This window comes from Paramormyrops kingsleyae, chromosome 16 (assembly GCF_048594095.1).
Source record: "Paramormyrops kingsleyae isolate MSU_618 chromosome 16, PKINGS_0.4, whole genome shotgun sequence".
Taxonomy (NCBI): Eukaryota; Metazoa; Chordata; class Actinopteri; order Osteoglossiformes; family Mormyridae; genus Paramormyrops; species Paramormyrops kingsleyae.
In genome coordinates, this window is record NC_132812.1 from 23,866,936 (window position 1) to 23,891,671 (window position 24,736).

The 24,736-nt window shown below is 41.8% G+C and overlaps 2 protein-coding genes across 3 annotated transcripts; both read right to left on the bottom strand.

The window, feature by feature from the left end:
• Nucleotides 1-3,715: 3,715 nt before the first annotated feature.
• On the bottom strand, nt 3,716-10,413 carry tra2b (transformer 2 beta homolog). Its single transcript, XM_023840093.2, has 8 exons — nt 10,251-10,413; nt 7,854-7,999; nt 7,225-7,390; nt 5,456-5,644; nt 4,822-4,937; nt 4,600-4,713; nt 4,279-4,352; nt 3,716-4,137 (listed from the first exon to the last, which is right to left on the bottom strand). Exons 1-8 carry the CDS (start codon nt 10,281-10,283, stop codon nt 4,127-4,129), a joined length of 849 nt encoding a protein of 282 aa, XP_023695861.1. The 5' UTR covers nt 10,284-10,413; the 3' UTR covers nt 3,716-4,126.
• A 1,964-nt stretch (nt 10,414-12,377) lies between these two features.
• On the bottom strand, nt 12,378-20,364 carry senp2 (SUMO specific peptidase 2). 2 transcript variants are annotated; one of them, XM_023840154.2, is made up of 18 exons: nt 20,045-20,364; nt 19,710-19,765; nt 19,267-19,379; nt 18,866-18,950; nt 18,692-18,749; nt 18,412-18,577; nt 18,116-18,222; nt 17,831-17,916; nt 17,613-17,664; nt 17,481-17,523; nt 17,244-17,357; nt 15,743-15,889; nt 15,448-15,579; nt 14,202-14,405; nt 14,018-14,097; nt 13,826-13,910; nt 13,629-13,724; nt 12,378-13,518 (listed from the first exon to the last, which is right to left on the bottom strand). In XM_023840154.2, exons 1-18 carry the CDS (start codon nt 20,209-20,211, stop codon nt 13,456-13,458), a joined length of 1,854 nt encoding a protein of 617 aa, XP_023695922.2. In that variant the 5' UTR covers nt 20,212-20,364; the 3' UTR covers nt 12,378-13,455. The 2 variants fall into 2 exon arrangements, with proteins under 2 accessions (XP_023695922.2, XP_023695921.2); XM_023840153.2 differs by having other exon boundaries at nt 15,743-15,892.
• Between the last annotated feature and the right edge of the window lie 4,372 nt (nt 20,365-24,736).

Below are 24,736 nucleotides of genomic sequence, written 5' to 3' on the forward strand. Positions count from 1 at the left end.
GGTGGGGGGCGTGGAATTATAGCCTTTAATCCAAAATTTATTTTACTCAACGATTGCAGGTACTCGTGAATGACAACCTGAATCTCGTACTCGTCTAAGAAAGCGCAGGCGTTTCATTTCAGTAATTGATACAGCGGGACCCAAAAACGACAAACGCGCACCGGGGTCGCGCTACACCGGCGATGGCCTCTCGTTTGTTATCGCTGCGTCTATCTCGCTTTCTCAGTAGTTTGGAAGGCTGGATTGATTGAAGGGTAAAGAGGTTGGATTTCCCGTATGACTGAGTCTTCGGACATCCACTCCCAGAAGCCGAATACGGCCGAATTTACCCGAAAGGGGGGCGGGAACACGCCCCCACACATGGCAGTAGACCTGGCAAGCGGCAGGAGGAACTTCAACGCTTGCGAAGAGTCCATTTAGAGTGTGTAACAAAATGGACAAGGATCTGATCATGGTAAACATGGGAACTGCCTAACCCCAACATTTGTCCTTCATTTATTTGCTCTAAATTAAATTTTCGAAATTACAGACCGCATTTAGGTATATATGGGATTTATTTTCTTATAAAACAAAAAAGTAAGCTTTTAACGTCGACGGCGCAGCAAATGGCACGTAACATCAATTGTTTAGGTTATAAACGTTGCATTATTCTAAGAAAATCCTACATATAAATATTATAGAGGGGTTACACCCAGGCACACAATACTGCCCTTAATCGAAGTTATTGCGTAAGCGATTTGCCAGCAGTTGTTCGTCTACCTGCACGATAAATATAAAGATTTAATTTCAAGCAGCGCTTAAAGTAAACAGTTCGCGCTCACGTTTATTTCTCAAGGAAGAAGTATGATGCAGCTGAATATCATGTTCCGCAAAACCACCAGCGTAATACAAAAACACGCGTCGTGGGCCTACACTGCGAATTCCTTTGTTAGGCACTAAGCAGCCGTCGGACATGGTATCAACTTAACAGCGTTGCCCTCGACGCAACCATTACAGGAAGCGATCGTCGGCGTGACGGGGTTTTACGAAGCCCTGTTTTAAACATGGTAGTGAAACCAGGTTTAATTTGCCGCCACATTACAGTTCATATGACAGACCTTGTTATTCTAGTCCGATCTACACTTACCGATGGAATGTCTAAACTTTACAGACTGAAGGCATTTAATTTCTCGGGGAGATTTCGGGATAAACTGAATTAATTGAATTATGTAAATTGTTAAAGTGTAGCTGCGACCTTGTACGTAGAAAAGCTAAACAATTTCTCGTCGAGAGCCCAAATTTACTATTGCGTACGTAGATAGGTTAATACATGTTTTGAAAACCCTGCACCGCTGACAAACGTGTTATTGTCTACGTTTTCAGCGGACATAAAAACATAAAACACAATACCATATGAAATCTAAAATAGGTATGAAACACTGCTTCATGGACCCTTACTTAGACCTGCCCTTGCTCCTTACACAAATCAACAACAAACGCACAGTTGCAACAACGCCATGTTCAGAATACAGTCGTCACACTGCATATCAGTTTCCACTTTTAAAATCTCACCGCTCGCTCACATTTTGAACAAAACGTGTTTGTTCAAGGAGAACCTTGTATTCAAGTAACAATTTTCAAATATTGAACCACAATTAATTTGCATTAAGACATGAAGAGCTGGTCATATGGTCACGGGACATTATATAAGTAAGATACAATGTAATTTGTACATAATATTTTTTAATTAAAAAATGAACCTAAAATAATGCCACATAATTTATCAAGTCAGCATTACGTTAAATGTAAAAGTGGAAAATTAAATAGATGAGAAAAAATGATTGAAAATTTAAAAATCAAATATTGTCAAGTATATGTGGTCTTGTTTCGCCACGATCTGCTTAGCATCAGAACGCGGTAGACATTACCTGTATGTTTTCAATAATAACGTTCTGGTGCCGAGGGATATTTGCCGTCTAAATAGAGCGAAATCGTAAAACCTCTATATTCTTTGTTTCGTCGCTTGTAAACTTAATTTTTCATTTGTGTTATGGACATCTTCCCATTGTGATGTGCCGCACAGAAGAGAAAGAATATTAACAAAAGTATCACTTTTTAATTAAAAGTTTAATTTTGTCAATTAAGTTCTGTTTCTGCGAGTTTTGAATTGTAAACACCATCTCACAAAAGGGTTGATATACAGACCTTCTAAAAATGAAATATCTAACTATATTGTCATGCACATTACCAATCTATAGTAATTATATTTTAGCAGGGTGGAATATAAGATGGGGAATATCCTGATATCCACAATGAACTCTCGGAACCTCGAGTATCTCCCGAGCATATTTGAAAATAGATTGCAGTATAAAGGAACGAACTGTGCTGGAGTGAAAACTTAAAAAGTGCGACACCTGCTGTTGATCAGGAGCTACAACACCGTTTTAAATCAAAGCCGAGTGATAATCTTTTGACTTGTATGTGATAATGCCTTGGTAATGTTTCACAAACGATCTTACGAAATGCAACGAGTAAGAAGGGGACAAAAACTCCCATAGTGTTATTTGTCCTTGGCTGTTTTCATAAACCATCTCATGTTTTAGTGCGGTGGCGCAGATTAGGAGACATAAAAACGGCCCCACCCAACAGGCTTCCACGCGCCTAACAATTGAAATTGTTGCGCGCTGCCGAGTCCATGAACTGCGGACCATTTTTGGTGATAGCTAAACTTCACTACCTTGTAAAACTAAAGCATTTTAGCCCGGAAGAATAAAAACCAAAATCTAAAAATAAAAATACCAATGAGTTGTCATTTAGTAATTTGGTGGCGCCATGTCCCGATGCATGTGGTTTTACAATTGCATTAGTGCGAGGAAAAGAAAAAAAAAAAAAAAGTGAAACAGCTTACGACAATAAAATAAACTTGATTTAACAACTAAACTGTAAACATCTTCGGGAGGGAAGGTTACACCCCTCCCCTCAGTACAGTTAACACACTTAAACGTTTAATTTATCGTTTTATGCTCATAACATTTGATTCTACCGTCTACCGCATTTAGCGCTCTTCAACTAGATTACGGTTTTCTCCGCTTCTTTCCCTTTCAGAAAACGGAACACAAAATGCACCAATGGTTTGTGCCAGGTTTGTACAGCGAAGTATGTAGCAGTTGTCAGGCAAACGGTTTGCTCGCTTTGCAACCGCCACTCGGCCACCGAACTAACCTCGACACACGCCACCAATGAAGACGTAGAGATGGCAGAGCAGGGTGTGCGTATTCCCACACAACAGTGTTGCCTTTTATGGTCGGAAGACTTCCTCACCTAGCTGATTCTTACACCCAGAGCTTACAGCAAAGCAGGACTTTGATGGGACTCAACATTTCAAAATGGTGGCCGTAACAGTTGCCTCTGCTCAATAGGTTGCATACATCATACTTCAGTCAAGGTGATGTTACTTTCCAGCTTCAGGTCCCAGTTGAACCAGGGCAACAAAACGGTGATCTGACATGGCTGCTTGCGACAAACCCTTAACTGTTAAATGATCAGACTTACATTGAGGAGAGAATATTGGGCATTTAGAATCTTCCAGCAAGTTCATCCCCAGCGTGCACAAAAGAAAACTGCCTTGTGAGCTGTGCAGGTAAGCCATAACAAACGTACACCACACAGCATTCACCAGAATGACAGGCAAAGCTGGGGGTGAGGGGGGGTGGAGAGACCGATCAAGGACAAGGCATTGTGTGAATAGGCAGTTTATTGCTCGAATACTGCCGAATTAAAAGCAGAACACACAGTACAGAATCAGAGCTGTGGAAATGTACCCCAGCCCAAAGGAACCACTTCCTATATACAAACCTGGTTTGTGTACATCTACAAATAAATGAGAAAGAAAAAAAAAAACAAACATGGAAGCAGTCAACACGACGCGTTCAAAATGCACAAAGGGGAAAAAAAAAAGCACGCACACACACACACACACACACACAACACAATCTCATCTACAATTTGGGGCATCAGTGGCAGCCAGAACTTCTGATAGGGACAAACAGACTATGACAAAACGTATAGCCCCCCCTCCCCTTCCCAAACCAAAACGTCTGTGACCGCTGTCAGGACAAACAAGGGCTGCTTGTGATGTGAACTCTTTTCAGTAATGACCTGTGGAAAGAAAGAAAGCTATGAGGACTGCGACACAGGCTGACGTCCACACAGTCAACACTTCACGAGCAGAACCTCAACATCTTATTCGCATTCAGTATTGGCATATGGTGGCAATCTGGGGTGTTAGGAGGCACTTACGGGGCGAGTAGGAGCGCGACCTCGACCGGGACCTGTACGCCCCACGACTGTAGTATGGAGACGGGGACCTGCGTCTGAAAAGAGACTAAGCTTCAGGTCTTGGCTTACTAAATAGCATAAACAGGCATGTTTAAGCAGATTAGCCCCTGTACCACAACAGCTGAACAGCAAAGGCCGCTTTAAATGGAAAGGCAATGCTAATACACAAAATACTACAAAAAGTAAACAGTAGTCCCAAGTAAAAAGTCATTAGCATCGCACTGCCTACAGGACAAATCAGATTCGAAACACAACTGGATAGGATAGGTCATGGGCACACACCTGTACGACCTGTAGTAGTCCCGGTCCTCGTAGCGATCATAGCCCCGTTCGTACCCTCTGTCATAGTAATCACGTGAAGAACGACGGAAGCTGGGTCCGCCTCCAGCCCCACCACTACAGAGAGCACAACCACGTCAAAGCGATGGGGGTGACACAAGAGGTCAGCGTGCCAAGAATCCCGTACGCTGCAGAAGCACTATTTTAGAGTCCGGGATCACTCACTAGGTTGGCCGTCCCATGTAGATCCCAGGGGTTGGAGTGTGAGGCCTCTTTGTAATGGAGTAGTCGACTCTGATCCGACGGCCATCCAGCTCCATTCCGTTTGCACGCTCCTTGGCCTGACGGCACACAGACCATAAGAAACTCATCCCCAGAAACCCTCAGCTAAACAGCAGCCTGAAGAATCAGCCTCGTAAAACCAAGAAACGTATGTGGCAGGGGAACAGCATGTTGCACAAAGTGATCCTAAGCCTATGGGGACTTGGGTCTTGAAATGTTTGCCAGCCATGGAAAGAGAGACAACATTCTAATCAGTGAGCTAGAGAAGCAGGAAGTACTTCTACGGAGAGCTATTTCGAGATTGTCTGGTGTTGTTCCCCAGACAGACAAGCATGAATCAGGGAAACTTGCCCTGTATCCTGAACACAGACTTAACCACACTGTTTGTAAACAAAACATATTCAGAATGCTGACATTAACAACTTAGGCTTTTTTTTTATTTTATTAAATGACCAAGTCACTAAAACATTTTACATGCACAATTTATCTCCAGGTTGTAGTCCTCATATGTTCCAGAGTAGACAAAGTGTCCGCAGCAGACTACAATACCCAAGCACCCTTCCAGCTGAGCTCTTACCTCTTTGGAGTCGTCCTTGTTTTCAAAGTAAACGAAGGCGAAGCCCCTGGAGCGGCGAGACTGCTGATCATACACGATGCTGACGCTGGCCAGGGGGCCGTACTTGGAGAACACCTCCCTCAGGTCTCGCTCGGTGGTGTACAGGCTGAGACCAAACACACCCAAGCAGCAGTTCGGGTCCGGATTGGCCTGAAGACAGAGCAGAACAAGGCCCAATTCCTTCAGCATGGACACAGCCACAGGGCGGAACAGAAAAGCTCCAAACGCTGACCAACTACCTCCCATAGACCAAAAATTGGCTGCTTCTACCTTGTCCGCCATTCAAACAAAAGCAGCCATATCACAGGGGGAGCCCCGTCAAACATTTGACCCCACAAATCTGTCATGCTGACGAAACCACAGACACTCTTAGGTCACTCTGCACACTAAGAGCCTTTTCCAGCAACATCAACCATGAGGGGTGTTTGCTCAGTGTAAGTCGGTACAGTCTAAACACACTGTTCACAACAATCAAACAAATCCATCACAGTAGATACTAATAATGTGTTTTAAGTCATTCTAACAGCACTGACTGGCTGCTCAGTGAAGAGGCCAAAAAAAAATCCAGAGCAGATAAAGGACTAGGGACAGGTGTGGGAAATTATTCCAACTAAGACTTCAGGTTCGCAACACAGCCCAGCAGAATAATCATACAGTAATGCTTGTTTTGTAACCATGGCTATAGAACAAACAACAGATTGTTAGACATTTGGGTCAGCGCAATGCCACCATTTTCTTGCAACAGCAAATGAGATTAAGGATTTGGTTTCTCCCCATTTTGAATTAATAAATTTTTGCAATTTTAAATTTTAAAAACATATTAATAAAATCTAGATAGTTGCCTTCTGGGTTTGTAGGCAAGATCTGAGTACTTTACATCTCACAGCATAATGACAAACTCCCCTCACTTGTTACATAATACTATGCATCATGCTGCTGGTAATGTGCAACGCCAATAAAGCCAGCAGCGCAGTAAAAGCTAAGCGACGTTTCCATTACCAAAGCTATATCCCGATGTCATCAGCCCTCATTAACCCAGAGATGCACTCTGATGCTGCTCGCTAATGGGGATGAGCCCCTTTGACCTCCACTCCTGTACTTCCTAAAAACATCAGGGTGAAGACCAGCTTTGCCTCTCAAAGTTCACGACTCACGGCCAAGCCTAAGCTTCCAGCCGTGGCCCCCTGTGAATTCGGAATCAAGAATTACGGCGTTAACGGTGAGGTTTTTAGTATAGGAAGTTCTGCATACCACTTCCTACAGTGTTAAGCACCAGGTCAGAGACCACAGAAATCTGAAGATCATCCACACCAAGAATACAGCAGGGAGAAAAAATAATTCAAAGGCACTGCACAACCATAACTTTGCATAGATCTGAAACAGCCTTAGAGAAATAGATGAAACGGATTTCTCCCTGGAATCAATAAAGTTTCTCATAACACGGGACTGGTGCATAAACTGACAGGTGGAAACTCTGGAGGATTTTAATCAAGAATCATAGATTTTCAGTCATGTATCTTTATTCAAACTTATCTCCTGGTGAAAGCCAGCAATTGGAGTTAAACTTCAACAGTATATAATATTTAGTGTAAAAAAAAAAATAACCTAAGTTTACACAAAGTGTACAGCAGCCATATTTAGCTCCCCAGTAAGACCAAGCAGAGTGCAACTCCCACTCTTAGCCAGAGCACCCCACAGCAGAACTCGCACCCAAGGCGTCGGGGCCCTACCCTATTGCCAATGTGCCGCCGGCGGTTGGACATGGGCGAGCGGCTGTGGCTTCGGCGCCGGCGGTAGTCGCCGCTGCGGGAGCGGCTCCTTGAGCGGTGCCGGCGGGAACGCGAGCGGGACCGGGAGTGCGTATAATGCCTGCGGGAGCTCCGGTAAGAGCGGGACCTGCGGCAGGCGAGAGAGAGCGAGGTCTCACTATAGAGAGAATGAGTAAACACCACAGACCTGAGAACTATCATGCTCTATTAACATTACAGATGCAAATTCAAGCAGATCTAGAATTTCATCCACTTACCAAGCTGACCATGGCAGGTAAGTACCGTGCACATTCCCAAAATCAAGGAGAACATCCCCCCATTTCAGCATGGCTAAGAGATAAGCCCCTAAGACAGTGTGCCTGTAAGTGATCACTGCAAGTAGCCAGGAAATAATTATCCTCCCATCCCCCGCCATCCTAACTAATAAGACAGCAAATACCCAATTTTAGGCATTAAACCCTGTGCCTGGCCGCTTGTATAGACACCCGGATCTTTAGAACAATCCCAAAACAGTTACATCCCAAATATACATTAATCCAAATTAAGGTCTTGGACGAAAAAAAAAGGGGGGGGGGGGGGGGGGCACGCACCTGGATTTGGACCTGGAGCGGGAACGGGACTTGGACCTGGAGTGATGGGAGCCCTCTTTGGACGGTGCCGGAGACTGGGCGGGAGACCGACTGGCCGACTTACCCGACCCACGTGGACTTGCACTCCGAGAAGCCGAGCGAGATTCCTAGATCAATCACAGCCAGGTTATCATGGCGGGAAGAGACTGGATCGAGCAAGGCTAGCTGCAAAGTAAAACTACTTCAACACATCGCTGTCGATCTGATTCAGGTTTATCCCAAACAGCTAATAAAAAAAACCAACCAAGTACATGTGGTTTTCAAATAAAAAATATATGCAATTAAAGAAGATATACTCTGGGTAAAAAGATTATCTCTTCAAAAAAAAAACACCATGAGAATCTATGTAGAAAAAAAAGTTCAATTTAAAAAGGTAGATTAATTTACAAGTGGGATTCACTCAACCACTAGCTTAGTACAGAGCAATCCTCCATAAAAAAAAATCTGGACAATACAGATAAATGCATGCACGCTTATGAATGGAAATCATACTATGACATAAACAGACTAGTAGTTACTTAGCGCAGTGATCTTATCCCCGATTACTTCTGATCTTAACTTCATAACTTCATAACTTCATAACACATCTCTTCTTCTTTCTTCAGTTTCAAATTTCTGACTTCTTTCCTCTTCCCCCATCTCACACTGCCAATACACTCTACATGTGGAGACTTCTTTGCTCCTCAATTAGCATGCATTCTTAAAATTCAGCTTCACACATCTGAGCTCCAAATTATTCTTATTAAACTTGACATTTGACTTCTTCCGCATTTTCCTTCTTCCAACCTTAACCTTAACAAAAAAGAAAAGGATGAAGAATATATAAAAACTACAGTCAGAAAACAAAACAAGAGGCAGTTGTCCTTAAACCCCTGTACATCCTTGAATTAAAAAGTAGAACTAGAAAATTGGCAGATGTGATATTATGCAAATCCCATATAACACTGCAATAAGCTAGAGGTTTTATGTCAAACTTTGAAGCGTGATGTAGTCTTGCATCTAAATGTGAGCCATTTGTGTCATGCCAAAATCGACAGTATTAGTCCAGAAGTTTAAACATACCGACATATTCCCTAGCATGACGCTACTAAATGCTGGACCAAGGCACTGCTATAGTCAGTTAAGGAAAGTTGAAAGGGAATATCTGAGATCTATGAAAGATCGACTGAGGATGGAGAGGCCATGAAGCAAAGTACAGGCCTTCATCTACGTTGGGTTATCAGGACTTTCTGGTCTGCCAGCTTCCAGATGACGTTACAGTAAGCGAACAGCGTTAATGGGGTGGTGGGGGGATCAGGGGAATGTCTAAGGTATTTGTGGGCGTCGCCTACATCAAAAAAAAAGCAAACCGACCTAAATGGTGCTCATGCATTGATGCAGCTGTTTGCAGAGTTCTACCGGACCAGTGAGATTGATTTTAGCTGAAACAGCAGATTTAAGCCTTAAATCTGAGCGGCTTCAATGAAAGCACCAAGTGCTGAATACACTGGGAATCCATCGGATCATTAATAACCCAGAAGATCCGGCAGAGGCGGTGGCACTCAGCATGGTGGTGCAGTACCTCGCTGAAGGACTCCACGGTGGCCATTACACAGTTCCTTGCTCCCGCTCGCAAACCTCCACCTCAAGACCGCATAACTACGCCCCAAGATTTCAAGATGCAAGATTATTTAAGAATGTGTTTACATCTGCAGCCACCTACGCAAACTAGACGTAGAAGGATGTTACCTATGAAGCCATTCGGACTAGTAGTTATAATGGGTCGCCTTACCGCTTCTACCTACTGCTTGTTTGGAACTTCGGCCTATACACCTTCAGATTGATTGTCGTTATTTACATAGCATGGTCCTTCAGCTAGTTCATTTCAGTGATTTATATCACTTAAATCAAATGCTATGATTACGCCTCAAAACAGATAACCAACACATACGATACTTGAATTGTAAAAACGTTCGACTTGCACGGTTTAAGGCAAAAACTGTGCCACTAGCGCAGCCCCCCGCAATGCTAACAGTTAGCTTTCTTTCATTACCGACATGAGGCAGAAAACGTGATCGCTTCTGCAAAGCGGATCGCTAAAAGTGGAGCAAAAACATAGATAAACACATCAAAAATTATCATGACCTATCTATTTGCCGCAAACTACCAATACAAATCTGAGATACAAACGACACCCAAACAAACGGCGTTTTAGCAAAGCGGCTTCGCTTCGGAGACGCTGGTGTTGAACGAGACCGACATGGCAGCCGAAAAGACGACGGCCAAAGGAAAAAAAATCTCACGCACTGGTCACATTCCTCACAGACATCCTCCATAAATATAGTGCTTAAGAGCAGTTAAATATTTCGCCTTACGTACTCGTTCGACAAAATCCTTCTCGTTGTCGCTCATGTCTTCGGTTGCCGTTAATTTCTTAACTACCTAGTAAAATAAAAGCAGACGAGTGCGGCTAAACGCGTCTCCTCGCCTTTTTCCCTACCACTGGCGGCAAACGGAGACGGAAATGACGTGTATGAATTGGTCGGATACAGCGATTGAGAGCGGGCCTTCGTGCTGTTTGTACGGTGCCGTTATGTCTTGCACCTCTTAATTGTTCAGTACGGTATATTAAAATGCTTATAGAGGGTGCATCACCTCTGAAACATTATCAGCAAAAGCAAATAAACGAGTGCGATATTCACTATATCCAGTTCAATTAGTACAGCCTGCATTTGCTCCATGGTAAAGAAAGAGTTTAGCTTTAACAAATGAAAACGCATTTTCATTTACACGTGACAAGAATGAGAAGTACAACAAATGTAACTAAATATAGCTTTTGAATGTTATATTTGAATAAACCGATGACACTTATTTTGCCGTTATTGAAATCATTCCGTCGCCAATCCGATACCCTTTTTTTCTAAACGAAATAACTGGAAATTGATGCAGTAATTACAGGGAAAATAGAGTGGAATAGAAGTGGAAAGACAGAACGAAGTACAACAATAAAATATAATACGTCTACAACCATTTCTTTTTTATTATGTCAATAATAGTAATCCAGCAGCTGTACCACCTGCAGTTCAGAGAGGGTAATCCACCTGAAGCTAACTAGCTTTGGATCTTGCGTGTACTTGGATGGGAGACCAGCTATAAAAACAGGGTTGCTGCTGGATGAGGTGTGGAAATGGCCAACAGGCTAGCCCATCCTGTGGCCATTGTGGATCCCAATGCCCCAGTTCAGTGATGGGGACACTGTGCTGTGAAAAGGGTGTCATCCTTCATATGAGATGTAAAAGTCCTGACTCTCTGATGTCATAAAAGATCCATGGGCATCTTTTGAAAGAGTAGGGGTGGTACCCCGATGCCCCAGCTAAAGCTACCCCCTGTGGCCATTTCAGATCTGGCCTCCTAATTATCCCCTATATCTAACTGAATTATATCTAGTCCCTTAACCACCTTAGCTACTGTGTGGTGAGTGTATTGGTGCAGAATGGCTGCTGTTGCATCATCCAGCTGGGTATTACATAGTGGTGGTAGTTGAAGTGGCTCCCCATTGGTTCTGTAATGCACTTTGGGTGTTTGAAAAAGTGCTATATAATTGTAACTTTCATTCATTCAATCAACTGATATGTTCAAGATAACAATTCAAGTGATCACAATCCTTATTTATAACATACGACTATGCTGTAGTCGTCAAATCGTTGCATTTGGTGTTTTGGCTGGAGAGCCGATAATCACCTTACACAAGCCTAGGAGTACTGGTCAGGATAAGAAGTGCCATCAGTTTTACTATAGCCTTTAAAGTCAATTTATGCTAAGGGGAACAACTGATCATGAAGCAGACATATCTATTTCGGAGGCTGAACTGTTGGGTGCCAATGCGTGCAGGCTACAATCTGTACAATCTTTCTGTCAACCTTTATGCAAGGCCAAGCCAAATTTTCCCACTGCAGAAAACAATCCCCATGTGCTTCAAACTCTTTTTGGTTCTCTTTCAGCATATGGCTTATTGCAGATTAACAAATCCCTCTTTCCTGGTCAGGACACCATCAGCATGTGAGATTATTGTGCAAAGCCCTTTCCTGTTTATTTATTTTTTCTACAGTTGCATTTAACATAGTCTGTGCTGAATACCCCTGCTGGAGCCATAATTATGAATAATGAAAGGTACTCAGTGGTGCTTTTACATTGCTAGATGCACTCTGACTCCAGACGGCTGCAGCTCTGGATCTGTGCCATTTAACTGAAGGACTAGCCATCCCTCTACCCAATCAAGACCTAAACATTTATAATTAATTTGTGCAGTATAAATATACTATATCATGGAAGAGTCTCATAAATTTAAAACGTTTGTTTTTGCCTGTCTCAACTGTACACATTGTATGTGAAATTTGAACTCCCAATAACACATAAAATTAAACTTAAAATAAAAATTAAAAGTATCATTAAGAACAAAAAAATTCACAAACTACCATCCACACACAAATCCCCCTAGAATTCAACTGCTGATTGCTTCGTGGCATTTATTGCAATTTCTCAGTCAAATCAAAATACAGCAGAGGTGGACAAATGCAAAATTTATGTAACAAAGTATGAATGTATTTGTATAAAAATAACTTAGTTTAATGATATTCTTGCACAAATCCATAGGTTGCTGACAACATAACGGCAGGCTGAACTGCTCAGTGTTAGGTGAAAGGAAATTAAATGGAAAACACAATATTCAAAAAATATAAAATAAATAATTTACTACCTCTAAGGAAAAAAATATCAAATGTCAACTAATTGTTGACTGCTGTTAACTGCACATAATCAAGAGCTCCAGAGAGATGATGGCGAATACTGAGCCCTACTGACATGCAGCCATGACAACGGGCAAAAAGGGCAGTTTGAACACATAGGTTGGTAATCAAGAGGCATTTATATCCACATTGAGTCAAATACAAAAAGTGTTTCATTTCAAAGTAATAACTACAACTACACAGTACTGAAAAATAAACTATATACATGTAGTACATGTGGATATCTATGTGCAGTTAAGTTAAGGCACATTAACCCAAGAAGGGGACAAAGCACAAAGATTCATTTCTACTGCCCAATGGCTTAACCAAAAGCATTTCCAAATTTCCAGCGCTGTTGAGTGCATTTGTCCTAGTATGTCAGGTACCATTATACAGCACAGTGCCATTAACTCATTTCACATTTGGGAACTTTGATGGGGGAAAAACTAAAACTGTGCAAAGACTTCAAGCTGTTGGCCGACAAGGGCATACAATCCCAATGTCCAGTGTAGGAGACAGACTAGAAAATCATAGGCTCCATCTGTTTTATACATCTTTGCAAGATTCCTGTCACCTCCAGAAGAACCCAAACTGTATAATGGTGACTAAATTTATTAAAACTTGCAACAAACTTAACCTCCCAAAATAAATGATAGCTTATGTACTGCCAAATGTTCACAAAGTTCATGTGCAATTTTAAAGAGGACACTAAGCAAGCAGCCAGTCTGGCGAGCTTTGGTCACTTTAAACGGTGTCACAACTGACACTTAGCCAGAAGCAGTTTCCATGGAGACAGCTCTTCACAACAGCCTCTTGTTCAGGATCTCCCAGATCATCTTCCTTCGGAAGTATGGCATGTGACTCTGAAGGACATTTAGAAGAGATTAACTCAAGTCGGAAGGGGAAAAAAAAAAAGTACATTCACCAAAACAAAGGTGCTGAATAAACATTAAAATGGGGCACAAAATAATACCTGAGTAAAAGTTAAAGGCCTGCCCTGAGCAATATAATCAGCATATTTACAGGCAAAGACTCCACAGTCACTACCATTGTTCTGCTGAGGAATCTCCTGCAGACAAAATAGGAACATGTGAGCACCACAGAAGACAATCAGCAAAGACAGCCAAAACAAAGGCAATCACCTGTCTCACGTTAAAGCACCACACTAACCTTGGCTTTTAAGCTGGCTACCACCCATCTGGGGACGTCAAGGTCTTTGTTCTTCCTGGTTTTATATTCCTCCTTCAAATAAAGTCTAAGGAAGAAAACCAGACCCACTGATTACTGAGCAAAGCGACAGGACAGCAAACTGAGTCTACGTTTAACTCATCACCCGTTTCACCAAAAACATTGTACACTTACAGCAAAAGGTTACAGATGTCATCATGTCTCTGGCCCATAGAGTCATAATATTTCACAGACCTTGCTTTGAGGTCCATCACCTAGATATTGCAGACAAAAACCCCAAAACAGACAATGGCTTCTCTCAATTTGTAACTGTGCTATGAACATTTTTCCTCATTTATGTAAAGCAACATTCACTCACGGCAAGAGACCAGTGGACTCCCAGGTGCAATGGCACAATTATGACCTCATACTGGAAGAGGTCCACAGCCTTGGTCCATCGGTGCACTGCAGCATGACCCCCTCCGTGTAGTTTTTGAAAGAAGAACGTGCTGAAGGCATAAACTTTCCTACAATTTCCCTGCTCATTGCGGCACATCAACAGGTTCATGTAGAAGTTGATTATCTGGAAGAAATATATTCAGTTTGGTTCAAAGCAGCAAATGACTTGTTGAGGAATGATACCATAGGTTGCAGTTGATTTTGGGGAAAGTATAACCTTCTGAAATAACTTACTCGTTTTTTAAGCATGCCAGCAAGGTAGTGGACATTAAAAACAAACATTAAGTAATATACAGATTTATACAGTTACAGAAAAGAAAAAAAATTAGGATGTACGAGATGACTTGGCTGCATTTTTTGCTAGGCTTCAGGTTGACTGTGCTTTCATATTACCTTTATAATGCATACGTAGAACATTAAGTGCATCTTACATCTATAAGCGGCTTGGAAGCATACTTTACCATAACATACCTTAACATTAATAACAAACATTACATGAAAACAACAAACATAATGGCTCAATGTTGGGTATTAATGTTGAGCTCCATCGGCACTACATGCTGAGACTGAAATGCCAGTCCCAAGAAGAGACCATATTATGATCGTGCTGCAGTATAATGTCTTCTGATGGTATTTTTCAGATGTAATGCTAATCGGGTAAAGTTTACAATACAATTTGCCAGCTGGGGGGGGGGTTGGTCCTTCATGAGATATTTGAGATATATAATGACATTTTTGTTGCTAAGATTTCAAAATACTGCAGTGTACCAAATTACGGTAATTTCGCCACATCACAATATTAAGTTCTGCAAAGACCAATAAGACCCGAGTTCTTGGGGCAAGTTTTCGTATTTATGAAAATCGTAGAAAATATTAAAAGTCAGGTAAATACAACAATAACTACAAAATCAGAAACAAGGTCAATAATAGATTTATTAATTCCTGATCAACCACCAGAAACCAGTCTTGGGGCAATCCGCATCTGAGCAAGACAGCATCTCTTTGGGAAATAAAGTCCCAATGATCAAGGTATTACGGTATTTAACTTCATTCTAATTAGCCAAAGATTAAAATAATTAACATGAGAGAGTTAGAGAGAGAGAGAGGAGAGATAGAGAGGAGAGAGAGAGAAAGAGAGAGAGGAGAGAGAGAGAGAGAGACTTTACCTCGTCATTAAGCCAACTGCCTTCCTGCAGAGTGGCCAGGTCCCTCTGAGTGATTCTGAGTTTAAAAGCACTGCTAAGAACCAAATTGGGGTCACGCTGCTCCAGAGCCCAACTCACGTCCTGTTGCATTTCCTGGTCAGTAAGACAGAGCTCCATAATTAATCACTTACACAAATTTCTGAAGGCACTGAAATTCCTGTTTGGAACACAGGCATAGAATTTATGTCTGACAGTTCACTACACCAACAGGTAATGCTTTAGAGGACCTGGACTGTCTGAAGACCCCAGAACACACCTTGGTCAGCCTAGGGAACTCCTCCTGCCCACAACAGCTGTCGTGAGCTGGCTGCACGGCCTTGATGGCCGAACATGTGGGAGCTACAGACTCTACAATGTTCAGCCGAGCCGCAACCTCATCGGACAGGTCCACATCCACTGGCTTCTTCTGACAAGAAAACGCAGCAGTGTGAAACAGTACCCACATACAGCAACACCATGACCAAAATTTTAATTTAAATATTTGGATTTTAAGATATATGCTGATGGTTTTTCAAGTCCAGAGAAATGAAACAGTAATTGAACTGATTACCACATGCAGCTAAGGATGAGCTACCTATAAGCAATATTATTAGGAAAGAACAGTTCTCAACGTGTTGTGCAGATATATTCTCACAAACTGGTTGGTAATTAGTCTAATTCTTCTGCTGGAATCACAATGTGACGCCACAGGATTGGTTGTTTGGACCAGCCATGATATGCAAGTTTACCCCCATTCTTTCGGCCTCACCAACAACCTCAGCACCATGACACAAGATTAAACTGGTTTATTCAACAAAATAATTAGTGCAGCTTATTAGACAAATCAAGTTATGGGTCACTTCAGTTTGTCAGTATCGGCAAAAATCTAATTTTACCATCTAGAGGTAAACCTAGATCATCTGTTTATCCAAATGGACAGTACACAATGCAACAGTTCATAAATCTGAGAAGTTTAAAATAAACACTGCACAGTAACTTAGACTAAAGTTCAAACAGTGCAGGTGGGTGTCCTTTATACCACGGTGCAATGTGTTTGAACGGGAAAAACACTTATAGTTCTGAATGACGTTTTTGAAACCCACAGCCAACTGGGAAACCTTTCTTGACATCACCACTATTAACTAGGACACCTTTTGCCATCCAGCAGAGGTGAGGTAATGAAGTGATTTTGCATGCACTGGTATGCAAGTTACAGCTGAGCCAGTTAGTGACGTGGGCAGTAGTTAGGCAAACCATTTTCAGATTTGGCACATACCAGCTATGAGATCTTTTTTTAATCCATTACCTCATGACTGATAAGAAGATAGCAGCAGAAATGAAATCAACAATAAAACTGGTCTGAAACTAATGCATGTACATTGCTGCAATACAAGACATTTTACAGTAGTTGGGATTGACCTGCCACCAGCTTCATCGGGGGATCAGTTGGCTGGACAGACATTCTAAATACAGCCATCTGGGTGAATTATCTTCAGTAAAAGGACATTTCTTTGAGGTTAATGTACTGCAGCTTCTGCAAATCCCTTATGCATCCATTTCCATGACTAGCGACACATGAAGCACAATAACATAATAAAACCTTATTTTGCTACTTGAACAACATTAAACGTGAAATATGTTGAATACCAAATGTTCTTTGGGGTACTAGAATCCACATGTCTGCTTTCATAGTTATTAGTCCATGATGCCAAGCTCCCTGAGAATCGGCCTTCACGCTAGCCAGCAAGCACAGCTTGTGTGGACTGGGACGTGCTTACCGCTTCCTGCTTTACTGCTGTTGTGAGCACGGATGGAGCGCCGAACGGCTTCTCACGCTGCCTGAGTATCGTATCTTCAGCTTGCACACGGATTGGGATGTGGCTGCCTTTGCTCTGCGGTGGGGAACAAAAAACAGGCAGGAGAAAACCCACCACATGACAATAATACTGGATATGTATCTTGGCAAACAAAACCTGTATAGAACCCCTTAATAAGGACTCCTATGAATTCCTTACCATCTCTTTCATGGGCTGGGGTTCTGTGATCCTATTTTCCTTTCTGGAAGCACAAAAACTTTTGTGAGCAACTTACACACTGAAGGGAAAATGTTGCATTGGTGGAGTCCAAATGAAGAAAAAGTGAATTACGCATTTGGTCCTGTGGAGTGGGCATCTCTCCATATTGATATATTAGTGTTCACTGTAAGTAAAAAAAAAAAAAAAAAAAAAGTATCAATTTTCCTACAGTTTTGAGATTTTGCAATCTTTATTACTGAACAATGGTAAAATGATCTGTGTTTGACGTAGATAACTATTACAGCCATTTCCGTTAACCGGCATTAAAGCTGTATAATGGCTTAATTTACCTCTCATTGAGCCAGGCCTGGAAGGAATGGTGTCACGGGTCTTGCTGAAAACAGCTGGTTTGTGAGTCTCTTTTAAGAAAGGTTTTCTGACGACCAAACAAAATTATGAAAACTTAACTAGAGACAGCAAATTCATTCATTTCTCAGTAAAGGGCACTAACTGTCTGTTCTATGGTGTATTGCACAAGGCTGCCCCAACATTAAAACTTAAATGGGCATGCACATCCAGCAGACTTGGGTACTGTAGGAATTATGCAGAAAAACACTGCATTAGCCTATACTCACACTGGTGGTCTCATTCGTGCAAAGGGCAGGGGTTTATTCCATGCATTTTCCTCTGAAGCCATCTCCACAAGAAGTCTGTAGTGCTCTTTGTCACTTGCTTTCCAAGACTGAAAAGAAAAACAAAGACAGATTACAGGGAAGGATATATTTGAACAAATACTTCCATTAATGGTTTTCCCAGTGTGACTTTATCACTGAGAAAAACTGAAAACACGATTTTAAAAAAGCCTCTTAAGATCATTATAAAAAAAGCACAAAAGTTGCCACTTCAGACACAATAAGACACCCAACCCCACCTCCTCTACAGTAAGACAATGCCTGTGGTTATGACTTTGTGGGACAGTGGCAGGAACATTCAAGTTTGATGATGTCATGCTGCTGTGGACCGGCCGGGGGGGCAGGAGCTGAAGAGACCGCTGGCGGTCTTTGTCTTTGATCCTCTCTGAATGTAGCCCAGTCCCACTGCAGAAAGAGATGTTATTATCTTAAGCTAGAAAAAAATTGTATAAAAGTGTATAAGCTTGTACTAAAGTATTAGTAGTACCAAAATGGTTCAGCACACTCGTAAAATCTTACTTGTGTTTCCTGACCAAAGGTGGAGGGAGGCCACTGTATCCCACTTCACTGGGTTTCTCTGGGTAAAAATACAGCATTTTAAGAGACAATTTAAAACCATAATATTTATTTATGCTAGAATAACATAAGCAATGGCTGATCAAATCAAACACGAGGCACTGATGTATTCTTTACCCATATCAATCTCCATATAGCTTATCCATGTGCCCAAACTGTGGCTTTGGATTTCATCGACTCCCAAAGGCTCATCAGGAGGAACCTGCGAAATATGAAATCTCGCATTTCACATGGTTTTCGCCAAAAGACTTTCCCTAAATAATATGTTGACACAAAGATTTTCTGGTAACAAAATAAGAAAACCAGCAAAAAGAGGTCTGTTAGAAAGTGCATCTATTCCCTAGTCTTAGGATGACAATCACACTTTTCTAATCTTACAGACAACCTTAATGCCCACAAACCTGCTTTGGAATTCTTATTCAAAAAAGCATAATCCACAACAAAATAACCTCGGATATACTGACTTATCCGTGAACACATGCAGAACAAAAATTAGAAAGTCAGCCAACCAAACATGCCTGGTCTCCAGCATAGGCAGTAGTGTTCTCACGGGGAATCATAAATGGGTTTTGCAACCGCATTAGTCCAGCAACTCCTGAGATGGTCTTCTTCACAATGCTGACCACTACATCTGAAGCAAGACAGAAAGGACAGTTTAATGCAATCCACAGTTCCATCTCTCTTTCACAGAATAAAAAACCTCCGATGGGATTTCCCTCGCACCAGCCTGAAATCCTTTTACCAACCAAATGATCAATAAGTAATTTAAAAACTCGGCATGCAACGTAGTTCCAACATGAATTAAACTAACAGATATACCAACATTCCACAGGAGTGCCTACAAGCCACACCGTAGAAGCAGAAAGTATTTCCCCTACCCAACGTGCTGTAAAAAGTGACAGAACTATAGCTGAACACTGAATTAGCCAAGTTATTAAACAGAGACAAGCCTTCTGAATACCTCGTCTCGCCCTTTTTATCTCGCCGTACTCGGTTCTGGCATCAGCTGAGTGCACACTGCAAATAAAAAAAGAGATGGCAAATGAATAAAAAATTAACGTAGCCTTAACAGGTTGCATTTACGTCGCCTGGACAGTAAGCAAAAGAAAGAGCCTAAACGTAAACGCGCAATAAATACTTCCATCAATCCCCCATTAAAGTATATATATTTCGTAACTTTTCATAGACGGGTGAATATTTGAAGCAGCCAGCGAACTTCAGAAACAAACGTCACAACTATCAACAACGTTAGCTAACTACACAGCAGCGTTTCGGCGAAGGCGGCGGCACACCGACCTCTGGTAGTTCCGCTTAGCCGGTCTTATGTGCTTCCCCGGGCGTCGGGAGTCAGGAGTGTCCGCCGCCGACAGCTGCGAGCTGCCGTTCCTAGGCCAGCCGGCGGACTTCTGCCCAGTACGCGGCACAAACAGCGACGATATGCCGTCAACTATCCATTCGTACATCCCAGACAGCCAGGAGAAAAGAGGTGCCGGTTGGTATGTCAGGGCCAGCTCTGTGTGACGTTCCGACAGAGAAGCTTCGCGACGGACGTACAGAAAAAGCAACGGACGACAACACCAGAGCTCGAGGGCGTACGTCACGTATGCAAATGAGCCGTGCGGCCTCCGTACAGCCGCCGTAGGTGGCGGGCCGCGCATGTCTGTTGTTGCACAACAACAATAACCCGAACGGAACGTCATGGGAACGTGTTAAAAGAACCCTTATAAAACCAAACTTGAAATGCGTTCACAGAACACGACAGTTAAACAGTTAGGTTAAGTTACACACATTAATGAAACCAAGCACGAGAAACTGTCAGGGAACCTTCCAAGAAATTTAAGCGCACTTTAAAAGTACTTTTGCATATTTTTAAAATGGTACATTATGTTTGAAAATGTTTAGTGTGCTTAAGCATACTTGAACTAATTAGTATACTTGTTTGCAAGTACAGTGTGGTATGTTTTGTATACAGTGGACCCTCGAGTTACAATCGGCCTGACATACAAACAAGTTAGGTTACGACCAAAAGTTTAGTTTCAACCAAAGTCTTGAGTTACGACCCGAATGCCGGTCAAGGCCAAAAGGTGTATCCGCTTGTGCAGTTATAAACACAGAGCCAAGATGCCCGAGAGGCGTCTATAAGCGACCGACTTGAGTTACAACCAGCCCTCATGAATGAATTGAGTTCATAAGTCAAGGGTCCACTGTACTTAAAAAAAAAACACATTAAATGTAAATATGGTTTAGTGTACTTAATCATACTCAAACTGAACTATAATTGTTTGCAAGTACAACTTGGTGTATTTTTTTCAAAAGTACATTTTAAACAAACTTTATTTTGAATGTACACTATATTGCCAAAAGTACTGGGACACCCCTCCAAATCATTGGATTCAGGTGTTCCAATCACTTCCATAGGCACATGTGTGTAAAATCGTGCACCTAGGCATGCAGACTGCTTCTACAAAAAAGAATGGGTCACTTTCAGGAACTCAGTGAATTCAAACATGGTACCATGATATGATGCCACCTGTGCAATAAGTCCATTTGTGAAATTTCCTCGTTACTAAATATTCCACAGTCATCTGTTAGTGGTATTATAACAAATTGGGAACAACAGTGACTCAGCCACGAAGTGGTAGGCCACGTAAAATCACAGAGCAGGGACAACGCAGGCTGAGTCGCACAGTGTGAAGAAGTCGCCAAGTGTCTGCAGAGTCAATATTTACAGACTTCCAGACTTCATGTGACCTTCAGATTAGCTCAAGAACTGTGCATAGAAAACTTCATGGAATGGGTTTCCATGGCCAAGCAGTTGCATCCAAGCCTTACATCACCAAGTGCAATGCAAAGCGTCAGATGCAGTGGTGTAAAGCACAGCGCCACTGGACTCTAGAGCAGTGGAGATGTGTTCTCTGAAGTGAAGAATCACGCTTCTCTGTCTGGCAGTCCGATGGACGAGTCTGGGTTTGCCGGTTGCCAGGCGAATGGTACCTGTCTGACTGCATTGTGCCAAGTGTAAAGTTTGGTGGAGGGGAATTATGGTGTGGGGTCGTTTTTCAGGGGTTGGGCTTGGCCCCATAGTACCAGTGAAAGGAACTCTTAATGCTGCAGCACTCAAAGCCATTTTGGACAGTTTCATTCTCCCAACTTTGTGGGAACAGTTGGGGATGGTCCCTTCCTGTTCTAACATGACTGCGCACCAGTGTACAAAGCAAGGTCCATAAGGACATGGATGAGCGAGTCTGGTGTGGAGGAACTTGACTGGTCTGCACAGAGCCCTGACCTCAACCTAATCAAACACCTTTGGGATGAATTAGAGCAGAGACTGCGAGCCAGGCCTTCCTGTCCAATATCAGTGCCTGACCTCACAAATGCTCTCCTGGAAGAATGGTCAAAAATTCCCATAAACACACTCCTAAACCTTGTGGACAACCTTCCCAGAAGAGTTGAAGCTGCTATAGCTGCAATGGGTGGATCAATTCCATATTAAAGTCTATGTATAAAGAATGGGATGTCATTAAAGTTTATGTGTGTGTAACGACAGGTGTCCCGATACTTTTGGCAATATAGTGTATTAAATGTTTACGGCACGAAGAACATGGGTCTGTTACTCCAGCAGTATTTTGGTTTAAACATAACATTTTATGGGTTTTTTATTGTTGATGATGATGTAAATGATTGGCCTAATGGAGTTAAGTTTGGAGTATGTAGAAACAATATTCTTACAAAGTGGTGTTATTGTTGTCTTACAAACAATTTCACATCTGCGCACTGCTCCCAGCAACAGTGAAATGTAAATATGTTGGGGGGGAAGGGGGGTATGGTGACCAAGAAAGCCAAATGCATTTTCAAATAAAGAAATGCACATCTAATTAAAAAACTTACTGCAAAACAGCAAAGGATATTATTCAGGATCATAAAGCATGTGCATAAAATATAACTTATCGTAGTTTTGCTACTGCATCTTGGTGGCTCGTTTTTTGGCAGTTTATCATAAGCTTTGATAAATCTATATTTGTCATTGAGAGAAAATGACTTTCCTTTTCCCGCCATGTTTTCTGTGAACGCAGCATTAGCCTCTGGTAGCAGATGGGCTACAGCAAGGCAAAGTATGGCGATCAAAGTAAAGTAAAAAAAATACTGTAGTTTTAATTTTTCCCATATGTTGTCATGTTTAAAAAGACCCAAAATGAATACTATAAGCAGGCTACTTGATTACTTTAAGCGAATTATTGAAAAAGCATTTGTACAGGAATGATTCTGTCCCAAGCTTTTTGATCCATATTAGCGGTTGATCATATAACCGGTTTCCACTGTAACTTTACTTTTCACCTGTAAGTTATCGCCATTGGCTCCATTGAAAAGTACGTCTGAAAAAGTGTCCTCCGGAAACACTTCCTTTGTGTTGTGGTATTTGTAGTGTGTTTGCAGGTTCGTTATGAACTTGAATAATATGCTTTGTTGCTTCGCAGCGCATTTTCCTGTTAGACGTGCCTTTCTTAATTTTGAATTGCATTGGGCTTTCTTGCCCCCGCAGTGGGGTGGGGGCACGACATGGACTCGACAAAAAAAAATTGTCTCTTTAATTGACATGCTCTTTAAAGAAAATGAGGCCAGGACAAATGACTCTGTCAGGATCAGCACCCATCCAACCCTGACCTTCACGTCTCCTCCCTGTTTGGCCAGCAGGTGTCGCTGGTCATCCTGTTCTCCACCCTGTCTCTTGCCCTCCAACCCCAGTGTGCTCTCCTGATTCCCTGGCCCACTGCAATGGGTCAATGGGTTGAGGGTGTGGATTTGGGACTGCAATCCCCCAGTTGTGGGTTTAATGTTGGCTAATGATCAGCCTTATCTCTTTCTTTGTATTTGAGTTTCTGTTCCCCTGTGTTTTGTTTCCCTTGGAGTTTCCTGTTCTAGGTTTGCCCTCCTTGTGTTCTGTTCCGGTTTTATGTTGTACTTTGTTTTCTTGTCTATTTTCCTAGTGTAGTATTTCCCTTTGTTTCCTTAGTTTCAGGTCTCTAGTTCCCAGAGATGGGCATAAATACATAGAAATGTATTTAAAATAAAAATACAAAATACTGAGTGGAAAAATGTATTTAAATACAAATACAAAATACTGTGTAAAAAAATGTATTTAAATACAAATACAGTATTTTGTATTTTTAAAGTACACAAAATACATGTGAAATTGGCCATCAAGTGCAGGCATCCCTATTTAGGCTGAAATATATCTGGACATATTCTGAAACAAAAACATTTAGATGTGTACTACCGATTTACAGAATTATATAACGAGGCACATTGTCGGCATTCCTATGGAAGCCCGTTTCCGCCACCGGAGAAAAAAATTATATAAAATTAAAGTCGAAATTTCGACTTAGTTATCTCGTTATTTCGAGTGTTACGCTTCTCGTTACTCCGGTGGCGGAAACGGGCTTCCATACATTCCACTCTGTCACGGAGTGTGCGCACAAAAAAAAAAAAACTTTACCTGGCAACGTGCAAGTGTAAATATGAATCTCCTTTCGCGCTTCAAACAGCAAAGTACAACTGAACCAAGTACATCACACTATATTATTCATTCATTCATGCTTCTTCATCCACCCCAACGTTCCAATAATTCCTGCTGCCCCACTAAACACTGCAAGGATTTATTTGCTCTAAATGACCTAGGCCTATGTAAACGATTTTGAAAAGTTTAATCAATTCACACTTTATATCATCGCTGCCTAAGATATATAAAGTTCTGTCATATCACCCAGCCCTAACATGCAGTAATGTTTTAAACACATTTCACTAGCTAGTTGATAGATTTTTTTAAAAAAAACTATCAAAACTGATTGGCTAACAGGCAGCTAACGCTATTTTCCTCCTACACGTGTCGGTGCTTTTTTATTCTTCCATGTTTACTGAAGGCAAATCTGAATGATGCACCATTTTAACTTTAATCAACACGGAATTGATCAGGATGACACCCTAACCTTA